We start from the raw sequence: 15,349 nt of genomic DNA on the forward strand, positions 1-15,349 counted from the left end.
CATGACACCTGGCCCTGCTAGTTGGCCTTTGGGCGCGTCCGAGTGGCCTACCAGTTCCTAGTGCCCATTGCTACGTAAGTAGATCTCTGCTGTCTGCTTTGAGGGGCTTCCCAAGGTTCCAAGAGCCCTAGGGTGAGTGGGTATGGGACAGCTGTGGGGCAGCGGCCCAGTTTCCAGGGAGCGAGGCCTGCGTACCTTCAGCCTGCACCATCACGGTGGTTTATAACAAGACCAGTGCCTTGGTTCTCAGTGTGTGACTCCAGCCTTCCATGCCCTTGGGGTCTACCCTGCTTACTGCTGGTACGAGGGCCCCACCAGTTCCTGGCCCAGGAGCCTCCCAGCTCCTATTGCTGGGTGCTCACACCACCTGCCTGAGCACTCGGAGACCCTGCCTAGCTGGAGGACAAGGGATGAGAAGGGAGTGTATACCTGTGTGTGGGCATTCTACCCCACACTCACACCAGGTACTCACCACATGTGTGCACAATACACAGACACCCCACATATGCACCCACACATGATGACACACACTACATACAGGCGTCTGCCTCTGAGGCCTCCATCACCTTCCCCTCCAAACCTGCCCCCTCAGGAGGACTTGGCCTGCTTTTACCTCCTGGGGCCTCCCAGGCCTGCCCTGCCCTGCTTCCCCACTTGGACCATTCACCATGGACCACCCAGGCCCTTAGGACACCCCTGCTTTGTTGCTCACAGTGGGGCAGTCAGAGCCAGCCGTAAGCGTGATCGGTCACTCCTGGTCATGCCTGACACCTCAGCCGGGCGCTAGTGAGTGAGTGCAGTGTTTTAGGGTAATGGATGGCACGGGGATGAACACTCTATTCCTTGTAGCTGTCAGATGCCATGGTACCTTTTAGTGTGTTTGTTTGTTACAGTCAGCCCTTAGGTGCCTTAGCCCCTGGCCAGTACTGCTGGGCGATGTGCCATATGCCATCTGCCAGCCTCATCCTCAGGAGCTCATCTGTCACCACCTCCCCCACTAAACTCTTATCCCCAGCACTTGAGAGGCTGGTCCTCTCCAGTACCTGATGGTCCCAGCTTGCCTCTTCCTCTGCTGGTGGTCACTTACACTTCAGTCGCTTGTCCTCCTGCACTCCTATTTCACGGTTCTCCCTTGGCTGCCGAGTACTTAATAAGGCCTTCCTGTAGATTTTCTGTCCTCTTGCTCCCAGAGCTTTCCACATATTTTCCGTAGCTGCCTTTTACACGCTTTGGCATCTGTTTATTGAGTTGAAGGGTACAGCAGTTCTGGGTGTGGGCAGCCTAGTTCTTGCTACAGGTCCCATGTGGGTGCTGACCAGGTGGGTAGTCATGTACCTGGGGTGTGAGCGGAGGTTCCGAAAGAGCTGGGGCTGGTCCATAGGTGGAGTTGTGTGTAGGGGCGGGGCAGTGGACGGGGCTGTGTGCAGGAGTGGGGCTGTGGGTGGAGCTATGTGCAGGGACAGGGCTATAGGTCAGTGAACTCCTGGCCCTCAGACCTCATCTTGGGTCTGATGGAGTGGGCAGAGTGCCCATAGGTCACAGGATTTCTTTTGTGTCCTTGCTGTAGTTCCTCATCCACCCCTAGCTGAGCCTAACCCAGCTGCTGCCCATCCCCCATACAGGTTTCAGATCGCTTCTTCCCTATCGAAAGAGCTCTGTGCCCTAGTCTTTGGAGTCAACACGTTCCTGGCCACCGTTCTCAAAACCATCATTACCCTCATTGTCTCAGACAAGCGGGGCTTAAGCTTATCTGTCCGCTCTCAGGTGAGTGCCTTGGGGTCCTGCATGGGCCTGCCTCCAGGTGCCCACCTGGTCAGGGATTCTTGTTCAGGGAACCCAGACTGCAGATGCACTGTGGGCTGGGTATCCCAGGGACACCTGGGTCAAATACTGTCAGGAAGTAAGAAGGGCCTGAGTGGGTGTGCCTCAGAGGGGGCAGTAGGTGGTGCAGTAGCCAATCTCTGAACAGCCTACCTGTGCTGTTCTTTCCTCCTCCCAATGGCCACATCTTTTTTTTTTTTTTGGAGAGGTTTTTTTTTGCTATAGGGCGTGTGTGCTCGCCACACAGACAGAGAGAGACAGAGAGACATAAAGCAAGAAATCACCCCCCAGGGGGGATGGTCATGCCGCAATCCCTTCTCCATTCTCCTCTCAGGATCTTGGGCACGCACGCACACGCACCTGGTGTGAGTTTTATGCCACCGGGTCTGGGACGCGAACTGCGGTCGACTACGTGGGAGTCCAGCGACATAGCCATTACGCTAACTGCTGGTCCCCAGGCCACGTCTTTTGTTAGACTTGGATTTTGTGTTGTGCAGAGCGGCTGGGTACCAGTCGCTTCTGAGGACAAGCTCTCACCAAGCTGTGTGTCCCCATGCTAGCCAGCCCGTGGGAAAGGGTGACATGGTGTAAGATGGCCCTATGTCTCAGCTGCTTACCTGATTGTCAGGGCCTGGCAGTCCAAGCCCTAGCTTGATGACATTGGTTCCCTTCAGGAAGGAGAGGTTGATGTTATACGCTTCTAGCTAGGGTCACCCCTCCCCCCCACCCCCTACTACTTCCAAGAGGTGCTTGGAAATGTCTTTGTGCTGTCCAATTGGGAACCTCAGCATTTAACTCCTGGGGTTCTAGCCGAATACTGCTGGCCAGACAGCAGCTCATGGGAGGGGTGGCTCTGCAGGGCCAGGGCCTTGTCTACCTGGAGGCCAAGTGTCATGGGACAGGAAGCTTGTCAGGGCTGCTCAGCTCCATTGAGAAGTCCTGACCATTGCAAAGGACCAGACTGGGAAGGAGGAGGGTTGTTCTGGTTTGTGGGTGTGGACTATCCCACTGGAACACCTGCGTGTAGGGCTCTGAAATGCCTCCAAGCCAAGACTCCAGCACCTCCTGCCCTTTGAGACCTGCGTGTCTCGAGGCTTATTCATGCAGGCAGGCAGCCCTTGGCCCCATGCCCAGGCTGGTCTCTGGACAGTACTGCCTTGCTTGGCTTATTGGGTAACACGTCCAAGCTGAGCAGAGGTGCACAGAGCCTCCTTCTGGCACTTGAGCTATTCTCACTGGCAGGAGCACGTGTCCCTGGAATTATGAGTGGGCTCCACATGTTCCTGCCAGGTGGGTCTAGACAGGGCAGGCCCACTTGGGTCAAGTCATTTGCTCTCAGACAGTGGTGGTTGCTAGCATGGGTGGATGGGAGGGCCTATGCAAAGAGCATGCCGGCAGCCAGGCCAGCTGGCCACCTGACCTCAAGTCCCTGCCTTCCTGTCTCATAGCCTCTAGCATAGCTTGTGGGAGCCTGGAGGTAACCGTGTTCTATGGAACACACGTGGGTCCCCCAGAGGGACTCCTAGCCTTAATGGGCTGGTCCTGCCCTACCCATCCCATGTGGCTCAGTGACCTGAGGCTGGAGCTCCTGGCTGGATGAAGAGAAAAACTATTTTCCCTCTGGCTAGTGGCTATCAGGTTAAAAAGTAACTAGTCTTCAGGCCTTTTGTCCTTAATTAGAAATCTTGAAGGTCTCCAGAGAGCAGTGTCAGCTCATCCTGTCCCTTCCACACAGCATCTGGGTGTCTTTATTGCACTCAATCCTGAGTGGGCCTGAGTGCAGATGACAGCAGGGACAGGCATACAGGATACAGACTCAGAGGGCAAAACTGGGTCACTGATGGGAACTGAGGAGGGAGCCTCGAGGCCAGCAGGCCTGAGGCTAACCTGGGCTTGCTTGATTTTTTGATTTAAACTTTGTTTGGGGATCATTTGATATTCACATGCAGCTTCAGAAATAACACTGAAAGTGTCCTGTACCCAGTTATCCCAGGGGCCCCCACAGTTTCACAGTACAACACACAGTCAGTATTCAGAATGTTCATTCTCCACAACTCCCCATGCTATCCTCTCATGGCCACACCCCCTTTCCTTCCAGTCCTTCCTCCTCCTTAACCTGGTCCCCCAGCCTGCCCTCCATGCACTACTTTGGTCCAAGAATGTTACATCAATGTAGCCGCACATGTATGTTAGAGGAGTGACAGTTCTCTCATGTCCCTCTCTGGAGATTTAATCCAAGGTATCATCAGAGCACTTCCTTCCTGTCACTGCTGAGTGGAATTCCTTGGTGTAGGTACACCACAGTGTATTCACTGCTGAAGGCCTATGCGTCGTTTGCAGTTTGGAGATATAAATTAAGACATTGCAAACATTCTCTTGCTGATTTTTTTTTTATTTTTTTTATTGAGAGGTTTTTGCTATAGGGCGCGTGCGCTCGCCAGACATAGAGACAGAAAGCGAGAAATCACCCCCCAGGGGGGATGGTCACACCGCAATCCCTTCTCCTCTATTATCCTCTCGGGATCTTGGGCACGCATGCACATGCACCTGGCATGAGTTTTAAGCCACCGGGTCCGGGATGTGAACTGCAGTCCACTACGTGGGAGTCCAGTGACATAGCCAAAGGTATGGCTTTTTTGTGCAAAGGTAGGTTTTTGTTTCTCTGGATAGATGTTCAGATGTGTAATGCTGGCTCACATGGTGGTTGCTTGTTTCTTAAGAAGCTATCTGTTCTCCACAGTGTTTCTTCATATCCACATGGGCACTTGTGGTGTTGCTGTTTTTTGTTTGTTTGTTTGTTTTTTTAGATTTTGGCCATAAGGTGAATATATGTGCTGGAGAGAAACGAAGAGAGAGAGAAAAAGTGAGAAATCATCTCCCCTCCCTCCTGGGGGATGACCACACCACAGTTCCTTCTCTTGCATTCTCCTTTTAGGGTCCTGGGCATACTCACATACATTCCTCATCTGTTTTTAACGCCACTGGGTCTGGGACTCAAACTGTGGAGTCAGCCATGTGGGATCCAGTGCCTAACTACCACACCATCTGGTGGCCCAGCATTGCTAATTTTTAATCTTAGCCATTCTAATAGGTGTGCAATAATATTCCCTATGTTTTTTGGTTTTTGTTTTTAGGTTTTTGCTACAGGTCTTGTGCACGTGCCAGAGAGAGAGAGAGTCAGAGAGAAAGAAAGTGGTAAATCACCCCCAAGGGGGATGACCACACTGAAATCCCTTCTTCATTCTCCTCCTGGGATTTTGGGCATGTACAAATGTGTCCAATGTGATTTTCAAACTGCTGGGTCTCAAACTTAAACCACAGTTTACCATGTGGTATATCCAGCTGCCTTGAGTTCCCTGTGCATTCTGGTTATCAGTCCCTTATCTGAGACATAGTTAACAAAAATTCTCTCCAATTCTGAGGGTTGTTGATTCACACTAATTACCATGTTCTTTGCTGTAAAGAAACTTCTTAATCTCATGTAATCCCACCTGTCTATTTTGAGAATTATTGCCTGTGCATTGGGGGTCTTGCTTTAGAAGTATTTGCTTACCCAGTGTTTCCCAGAGTTTCTCCAGTGTTTTCCACCAGTATTTTTATAGTTTGCGGTCTTAAGTTTAGATCTTTGATCCACTTTCAGTTGATTTTTGTGACAGAGATTCAAATTAATCTTTTTGCAGGTGGAAATCTAGTTTTTCCAGCTCCATTTGCTAAAGAGGTTTTCCTTTTCCCACTGGATTGACTGGTACCCTTTGTCAAAGATCAGTTTGGTGTATTTTTTGAGATTTATTTCTGGGGTCTCTACTCTGTTCCATTGGTCTTCGTGTATGTTTTTGTGCTAATACCATGTTTTGATTATCACAGCTTTGTAATATATTATGGGGTCAGGGTGAGAGATGCCACCTACTCCACTCTTCTTGTGCAGGATGGCTTTGGCAAAATGGGGTCTTTATGATTCCAGAAAAATTCTATTATTGTCTTTTCTAGATTTGTGAAGAATCTCACTTGTAATTTTATAGGGATTGCATTAAATACGAAGATTAATTTGGGTAGTATTGCCATAATGATTATATTAATTCCCCCAATTCAGAAACATGGGATGTCCTTCCCCTTTTTTGTCCTTGTAAATTTCTTTTTTAATATTTTCATAGTTTTCCTTATAGAGATCCTTAACTTCCTTGGTTAGTTTTATTCCTAGGTATCTTATACTTTTTGTGGCCATGGTAAATGGGATTACTTTCTTAAGTTCTGTCTCTGTCTGCTTGTTGTTTGTATATAGACGTGCTATAGATTTTTGTAAATTAATTTTTATATCCTGCTACTTTACTGTATGCATTAATTACTTCAAGAAGTTTATTTATAGATATTATTGGGCCTTCATTGTATACAATCATGTCATCTGCAAACAGAGATAATATCAACTCTTCTTTCCCTATTGGGATGCTTTTTATTTCATTCTCTTGTCTGATTGCATTGGCTAGGACTTCCAGCACTATATTGAATAGGAGTGGAGAGAGTGGGCAACCTTCTCTTGTATGAGATTTTAGTGAAAAGGTTTTGTCCTATTCAGTATAATGTTAGCTATAGGTTTTTCATGGATGGCTTTTTTTTTTTTTTTTTTTTTTTTTTTTGTTTTTTTTTTTTTTTTTAGAGGTTTTTGCTATAGGGTATGTGCGCTTGCCAGAAAGACAGAGAGACAGACAGAAAGTGAGAAAACACCCAGCGGGGGGGATGGCCACGCTGCAGTCCCTTCTCCTCCATTCTCCTCTCAGTACATACACACGTGCCCGGTGGGAGTTTAAGCCACCGAGTCCAGGACTCGAACTGCAGTTGACTATGAGGCTGGCGCCATAGCCATTACGCCAACTGCTGGTCCCCATAGATGGCTTTTCTTATGCTGAGAAATGATCCTTCTATGCCAATTTTACTGAGAGTCTTGATACTGAAGGAATGTTGTAATTTGTCAAATGCTTTTTCTTCATCTATTAAAATGATCATATGGTTCTTACCTTTCTTTCTGTTAATATGGTGTATTACATTTATGGTTTTGCTTATGTTGAACCACGCTTGCATCCCTGGGATAAAGCCTACCTGGTCGTGATGAATAATCTTTTTTACATGCTGTTGAATACAGTCAGCAAGTATCTTGTTGAGAATTTTTGCGTCTATATTCATCAGAGATATAGGTCTGTAGTTTTCCTTTTTTGTCGTATCCTTAAACATTTGGGAAATACGGGTGATGGAAGCTTCATAGAATTAATTTGGAAGGGTTCCTTCCTTTTGGATCTGTAGAAACAGTTTGAGTAGAGTGGGGGTTATCTCTTCTTTAAAAGTTTTGTAGAATTCAGCAGTGAAGCCATCAGGACTTGGACTTTTCTTTCTTTTTTTTTTGTTGGGAGGTTATTTATTACTGATTCAATTTCATTGCTTGTTATAGGTCTATTCAGGTTTTCTGTGTCTTCCTGAGTCAATCTTAGTAGATTATATGTGTCCAGGAATTTGTCCATCTCATCCAGATTTTTTTGTTTGTTGGCGTGTTGTCGCTCATAGTATCCTCTAATGATATTTTGTATTTCTGTTGTGTCTGCTGTAATGTTGCCTGACTCATTGCGAATTTGATTTATCTGGTTCCTTTCTCTCTTCTTAATTAGTCTAGCTAATGGTGTGTCAATCTTGTTTATTTTTTCAAAGAACCAGCTTTTTTTTTTCATTTATTTTCTGTATAGTTCATTTATTTTTTATTTCATTTATTTCTGCTCGAATCTTTATTATTTCTTTTCTCCTGGTATTTTTTGAATTTTTTTTTTCCAAATCCCTGAGGCAGGATGTTAGGTTATCCTTTCACCACCTTTCCATCTTTTTCTTATGTGCACTAATTGCTATGAACTTTCCTCTTATGCCTGCTTTTACAGTGTCCCATAGATTATGGAAACTTGTACTCATTGTCATTTGTTTCCATGAGTCTTTTGGTTTCAGTCTTAATCTCTTCAGTAGTTATGAAGTCATTCAGAAGTAGGTTATTTAGTTTTCATATATTTTTGTATATTTGAGTTTTTCCTGAGATTAATATCCAGTTTGATTCCATCATGGTTGGAGAAGATGCTGGATATAGTTTCTATGCCTTTGAATCTGTAAAGGCTGGTTTGGGGCCCTATCATGTGGTTAGTCTTTGAGAAAGTACCATGTGGGGCTGAGAAAAATGTATATTTTGCATTTTTAGGGTGGAACGTTCTATAGATGTCTGTCAAGTTCATCTGATTTATGGCATCATTTAGGTCCTGAATCTTTTCGCTTATTTTTTGTCTCATTGATCTGTCTAAAGGCGATAATGGGGTGTTGAGATCTCCAACAATTATTGTGTTACAGTTCTATCTCTCCTTTTAGTCCTAGAAGTCTTTCCTTTACATATTTGGGTGCTCCTGAGTTGGGTGCATAGATATTTATATGCGTTATGTCTTCTTGATGACTTAGCCCTTTTACTACTACATAATGACCTTCTTTGTCTTTTCTTACGGTTTTTGTCTTAAAGCCTATTTTGTCCGAAATCAATACAGCAACTCCCGCTCTTTTTTGTTTTCCATTTGCATGGGATACCTTTTTCCAGCTCTTCACTTTTAATCTATGTATGTCTTTATCCATGAGATGGGTTTCTTGTAGGCAGCAGATGGAGGGTTTCTGATTTTTTTTTTTTTTTGGAGAGATTTTCACTATAGGGCGCGTGCGCTCGCCAGACAGACAGAGAGAGACATAGAGACAGAAAGCAAGAAATCACCCCCCAGGGGGGATGGTCACGCCGCAATCCCTTCTCCTCCATTCTCCTCTCGGGATCTTGGGCACGCACGCACGCACACGCGCCCAGCGTGAGTTTTAAGCCACCGGGTCCAGGACGCGAACCATGATCGACTACGTGGGAGTCCAGCGACATAGCCATTACGCTAACTGCTGGTTCCCGGGTTTTCTTTTTTTTAATCCATCCAGCCAGTCTGTGTCTCTTGATCGGAGAACTTAGTCCATTAACTTTCAACCTTAATAGCGATATTTGTAGACTTGTCCCTACAATTAAGTTGGCCATATTCTTAGTAGTTTTTTGTTCTCTTATTGCTGTCTATCTGTCTTTAGATTTCTTGGCATAATACTCCTTTCAGAATTTCTTGAAGAGCTGGTCTGGAGTTGGTAAATTCTTTCAGGTTTTGTTTATCTGAAAATGTTTTTATCTTCTTTTCCCATATGAAGGATAATTTTGCCAGGTATAGTATCCTTGGTTGAAATTGTTTTTCATTTAACACTTTGAATATGTTTCCCCATCTTTCTTTGCTTGCATTGTATCTGATGAGTGGTCTGGTGTTAGCCTGGTGGGATAGCCTTTATAAGTGACTTGGGACTAGCAGTTAGCATAATGGCTATGTTGCTGGACTCCCACATAGTCGACTGCAGTTTGCGTCCTGGACCCAGTGGCTTAAAACTCACGCCGGGCGAGTGTGCGCGTGTGCCCAAGATCCCGAGAGGAGAATGGAGGAGAAGGGATTGCAGCATGGCCATCCCTCTGGAGGGTGATTTCTCGCTTTCTATCTCTCTGTCTCTGTCTGTCTGGTGAGCGCACACACCCTATAGCAAAAACCTCTCAAAAAAAAAAAAAAGTGACTTAACATTTCTCTCTTGCCAGTCTTAGTATTCTTGTCTTTGTCTGTGGTTTTGATCAATCTAGCTATTATGTGCTGTGGAGAGGATCTTCTTGGATTGATTCTACTTGGGGTTCTTTGTATTTCTTGGATCTGAATGTTTAAGTGCCTCTCTAGACTTGGAAAGTTTTCCTCCAGGATTTCATGTAACAGATTATCAATGCCCTCATTAGTTTTTTCACCTTCCAGGAAACCAATTATTTGGATGTTTGGGCATTTCATGATATCTAGTATTTCTTGAATATTATCCTCAGTTTTCTTGGCTATTTTCTCAGTATTTTTGATAATTTTTTCTACGTCAGAGGTTTTATCTTCTACTTCTGAGATTTGATCTTCTGCATATTCTAACCTGCTTTTAATACTTTCGAGGGCAATTTTGATTTCCTGTATTGCAGCCTTCATATCTGACAGTTCTGTTCGATTCTTTTTATGGTGTCCAATTTTTCTCTCATATCATGGAAGGACTTCATCATCTCATGGAGCTCAGTGTCTCTTCTCTTGCATCTCAGAGTTTTGTTACCATAAATACTCTGAATTCCTTTTCTGACATTTCAGTAGTATCCTGTAATTTTTCCCACATGGAGATGAGTTACAGTGTTCCCTTGTGGGAGATGTATTACTTGATTCATTTTTGAGCCTCTTTTTTGATTTTTAGTCATTTGGTAATGTTTTCCATTTTGGCTAATATGTTAAAGAAGGATTTTATAACTGTGAGCTCATGTATTTCCCTTACTATGAAATAATTTGGTGCTGTTTTATCCCTTCTACTGTGTTCTCCAGTTTGGGAATCACAGGAGGAGTTTTGAAATCGGATTTATGAAGGAGTGTTTCACTCTTTTTACAACTAGTACATTGAGGGACAAAGACTTCTCTAAAACATACAATGTTCAGATATTTAGTTACTATGCACTTAGACTTCTCTAAGCAGTGGGTAAGGGCTGAGCAGTAAAAAATGGAAGAGTAAGATAAAAGAACAGGAAAGTGGGAAACAGAAAAAGGAAGAAAAAGTAATAGAAAAAGAAGGGAAGAACTAGAACAAAAAGAGGAGAAAAAGAAATTGCAGAAAATAAAATTGGGTTAAAAATGGAAAAAGAGACAAATTAGCAAGAGAAAGGCACAAAGAAGGGGACAGAAAGCTGTTTTTTTAAAAAGAGAGAAAAATGTTGGAAGGAACAGAAATAAGGGATAGGTAGACTCTGCCTACATGACTTGCACTGGGGTCTGGAAGTGGGGGCACTTCAGCCGAGAAGCTGGGCCCAGAAGGGACACCACAGGCAGAGATGGAGATGCCTGGATGGATTCTGTCCTGACAAGCACTGGGGTCTGGAAGGAAGGTCCCTGGCTGGGGGGTTTCCATAGCCGTGAAGCTGGACCCAGAAGAGACACCACAGGCAGAGGTGGAGATGCGTGGATGGATTCTGTCCTCGGTGATGGAAAAAACCAAATGTTTTTTATTTTCATGAGGTCTGACTTAAACTTTTGTGGGTCTTGTTTATCATGTCAAGTTTAAGAGCTAGCCTGAAATTCAGAAGATTTTACTAATTTTTTTATCAAGTTTCATAGTTTTACATTTAAACTTTGACCCACTTTGAACTTATTTTTACATAAGGTGTAAGGTTAGGTTTAGGCTCGTTTTTTTTTTTTTGAGAGGTTTTCGCTATAGGGCGCCTGGGCTCGCCAGACAGACAGAGACATAGAGACAGAAAGTGAGAAATCACCCCCCAGGGGGTATGGCCACGCCGCAATCCCTTCTCCATTCTCCTCTCGGGATCTTGGGCACGCACGCACACGTGCCCGGCGTGAGTTTTAAGCCACCGGGTTTGGGATGTGAACCGTGGTCGACTACGTGGGAGTCCAGCGACATAGCCATTACGCTAACTGCTGGTCCCGAGGCTCACTTTTTTTGAACAGCATATGTCCATTTGTGCCAGTATCTGGGTACAGGACACTCTCATGAGTACATGATTGTCTTCCCACCACTGAATTGCTTTTGCATGTTTGTCAAGCATGGGACATATTTATGTGAATCTGTTTCTGGGTCTTTATTCTGTTCCATTGAGCTGTGTGCATACCGTTCTACCAGTACCACTCTGCCTTGGTTTACATACTTCTATGGTAAGTTTAGAAATCGAGTAGACTGATTCCTCCAACTTTTTTCTTTTTTTCAAAATTATAATCCACAATTATAGTTTGTTTTGTTTGTTTGTTTGTTTGTTTTGCCTTTCTGTATACATTTTAGAATAATCTTGCCTATACAAAAAGTTCTTGCTGGGATTTTGTTAGTAATTGCATTAAACCAATGTATCAATTATGGGAAAGTTGGCATCTTTACTGTGTTTTTAAATTTTTGGTGTCAGCATTAGCCTGCCTGCCATCACAAAATCCACAGATTAGGTGGCTTAAACCAGAGAAATTTATTTTCTTACTATTTCTGGAGGCTGGAAGTCTGAGAGCAAGGTGTTGACAGTGTTGTTTTCTCCTGAGGTCTCTCTCCTTGGCTTGTAGATACCCACCTTCTCCCTGTATCCTCACATGGCCTTTCTCTGTGTGTGGACTTCTTTAGCGTCTCTTTGACAACAGTCACATTGGGTTAGGGCCCCAGCCTGTTGGCCTCATTTAACCTTAAGGACTATTTTAAAGGCAGGCTCCATTTCCAGTGACATAAAGGGTTAGGACTTCACCATATAAATTGGTGCGCCACTTTTGGAGGCACTCCTCCAAGATGGAGTCACTCCTGCTTCATTTCCCACTTTTCTTTTATGGGGATCAAATAATTGATTTCTCAGCATCAGCCAGAGAGCGGGGTGATAGTCTCTTTTGTCCGGTAAGAAGTTTTACAAATTTAAGTCCGGTTTGAACCCACTTGGGCTGATTTCGTGGTCTCTAGTTGCTGGGCACAGTTGTTCATGCACGCGAGTGTCTTGTCAGACTGGCTTAGACCCATATTCATGGTATGTAGCCACTAGGTTTACTCGCTTACAGGGAGGTCTGGATACAGCACTTTTCAATACAACGCAAGCAGTTTACGGAAGCAGAACAACATTTGGTTAGGTACTTATGGAAATAACAAAATTTTTTACAAAACATAAATCATATTATTATTTTTGTTTTAGTCTGTTTAAATATTTGTTAAGGAGAGTCACCCTGATAGTGTAGTATCTGGTATATTTGGGCTCTAAGTCTAGAGGCAACTAGTATCTAATATTTAATGGCTTCATCTTGTAAGAGATGGGATCCGGTAAGAAAACTGAGTAAACTAGAGCCAAAAGTTAAAATTAGAAGCATGGTTAATTGTGGACTTAACATGGGCAAGGGCCAAGTAGCATACTAGAGGCCACTCTAACTGTCCCGTGAGTCAGCAGCAGCCTGTCCTTTTTCTGACCATCTGGTCGTGGAGCTGCTGAGCTCCACAACTCGGCTCCACAACTTAGAATAGTCAGCCTCTGGAATGAATAGAGCAGGGCTGTTGCCCTCTGGTCTCCCAGGCACGGTCAAAAAGGACCTTCTTGGCCTATCTCTGTGGACCAATGCCCTGTCTTATTGTATATAACATTTAAAATGGTACAATTAGCTTTAGAATATTAACTTTATTAATTTTTGTAACTCTTTAGACTATTGTAACATAACTCAAACCTTTAACAACATGTTTTACACCTTCTAGTTTTGTCTCTTTTTTTGATATAGCCATTTTATAATACAAAACTATTATACAAAATTTTTTATATAAAAATCTTTTTTTAACTTTTTTATTAGAAATGCATTTTTACAGTCATAACCCTTTTTATTTTTTAATCTTATTTTCTTTGTGTTTATCTTTACAAATTTAATGTTAAAAATTACCTTAATTTAGCAGACAAATTTAATTATAAACATTTATTTTATTTATATTTAACTAATTTTTGTCTAACCATTGTTTTAAGTTATTAATAGAAAGAAGGCTATTTATTTAAGGTGTTTTTTTTTTTTTTTTTTTTCAAAGAGAAGTATTTCTAGTCTTGTCTTACATTAGCTAGTCTTATTTTATCTAGGGACCGAACTATTAGACACCATAGCTTTTTTAGTGTTTTTCAAGTTTTTTTTCCCCTAGGATTTGATTTCTAAGGGAGCCTTGTCTGAGAGTTTAGGATTTACCTATGTGCAAGCAACACAATTTGAGACATCATCGATAAGGCTATTTAGACTAGGCACAAAGTATTTTTTTTCTAACCAGGTTAGTAAACTTTTATTTCAGGTGGGTTAATCTGGTATACCTGATCTATGATAACTCGCTCAAGGGCCTCAGGGACTATTGGCCTGTCATCTGGTAACAGCAGCCATCCTTCAGGTCATTCAGTGCCTACTGCTTATGGGCCTTTTTTTTGAGTGTAAGAGGGCAAAGACAGAAGGACAGAGTTGGGGCGGCTACAAGAACTTTTAGTTGCTGACAGAAATGTCATTTTTCTAGCTAGGTCTTAAACGTTTTTTTTCTTGTCACATGGTCAGTCTACTTGTTTACTACTGTTTTTTTCTTATTCTTTTGAGTGTACTTTTGGAAACAACCTTAACCTCTGATTTAGACAGAAATTAATCTTAGTCACTTTAAGGGTTACCTGAGGCTTGTCCAGTGAAATTGTCAGATGTCCAAGGGGAGCCTTTGGGGTCTTGGGCCCCATCAATCCTCAATTGTAAAGGCCAGCATAGACTCCAGAAGTCCTGAGCTCTGAAGGGAGCTTTCTCCTGTCTAGTGACCAACTCCAAGCTGGCGAAAAGGCCCTACTGGGGGACATGAGGATACCGGTCATGGTCATTGTTCAGTGCCGGGGCTGCCTGCATTGGAAACAGAGTTTCTTTTGAGGCAGAGGCTCTGATCTGGGCTGTTTTTAGATCCTGTTCTCAGAAAACTTCTCAGCCTTCAGGAGTACAAGTGACTCCTGGGGGCCGTTAAAGTGAGAGTTAAATCAAAGGTTAAGGTGGCTTGTCAATTTTATTATAACACTTCTCTGGGTTATTTGGGAACCTTTTTCATATCTTTTCTGAATTGTCTCTACACTGAGAAGTGAATCTAAGTTTTAATAGATCCTGTAAGTAGCAGCTGAGTACTGTCAGGGGGCCAAAGCCCAACCTACAGGTATCATAAGGCATCTGCCTTATCACCCATACAAAAGCCCTAGCTGGAGAATGTAATGAGCTAAATTCTTGTTTTTTTTTAGCTAGACGTTGAACATTTAACTAAGGGGAGAGTCCAGTGGGGAATAGGCCTAACTAAAAGAAAACAGGAGTACCAAAAGGCAAGGAGTTGGGAGAGAAGGCAGCCTGGAGCCCTAGCCTTAACTTGTCTCACCCCCTTCTTTGAGACTCTTACTGAACTGATAGGAGTTTTTTAGCTTTCGTCTCAGATATTTATAGGCCCAATTTAATAACTACTCATGTTTATCTTTTCTTTTTTCCCTTTGGAAAATTTGATGTTTTTAGAGGAGTTAAGCTTGTAAAGACAGAATCTTATACATCTACATTGATCAAAGTTTTTGATTTTTAGCAACCTCAACTTTTAGCATACACTGGTAGCTTATGAACATGTACAAACAATAACAAATTTGTTTAACAACTTTTTAATGTAAAACTGAACAATCTTATTAATATACCCTTTTAAGATTTAAAAAATAAAATATAAAGACCAATAATAGGAATAACTAAAGCATGTTAACTTAGCAATAAGAATTATTAGGACTCAGAGGGGGGACCAGCAGTTAGCGTAATGGCTATGTCGCTGGACTCCCACGTAGTCGACCGCAGTTCGCGTCCTGGACCCGGTGGCTTAAAACTCATGCTGGGCACGTGTGCGTGCGTGCCCAAGATCCCGAGAGGAGAAT

General features: G+C 43.4%; 1 protein-coding gene across 1 annotated transcript in view; it reads left to right on the plus strand.

The window, feature by feature from the left end:
• SLC19A1 (solute carrier family 19 member 1) overlaps positions 1-15,349 on the plus strand; it is a gene marked incomplete in the record, with an annotated part of 26,319 nt that overhangs the window by 5,392 nt on the left and 5,578 nt on the right. The window contains 2 exon segments of the mRNA XM_027768655.1: positions 46-74; positions 1,623-1,764. Coding sequence (XP_027624456.1) covers positions 46-74; positions 1,623-1,764 — 171 coding nt within the window.

Source organism: Tupaia chinensis, unplaced genomic scaffold (assembly GCF_000334495.1).
Source record: "Tupaia chinensis unplaced genomic scaffold, TupChi_1.0 Scaffold147038_1, whole genome shotgun sequence".
Taxonomy (NCBI): domain Eukaryota; kingdom Metazoa; phylum Chordata; class Mammalia; order Scandentia; family Tupaiidae; genus Tupaia; species Tupaia belangeri.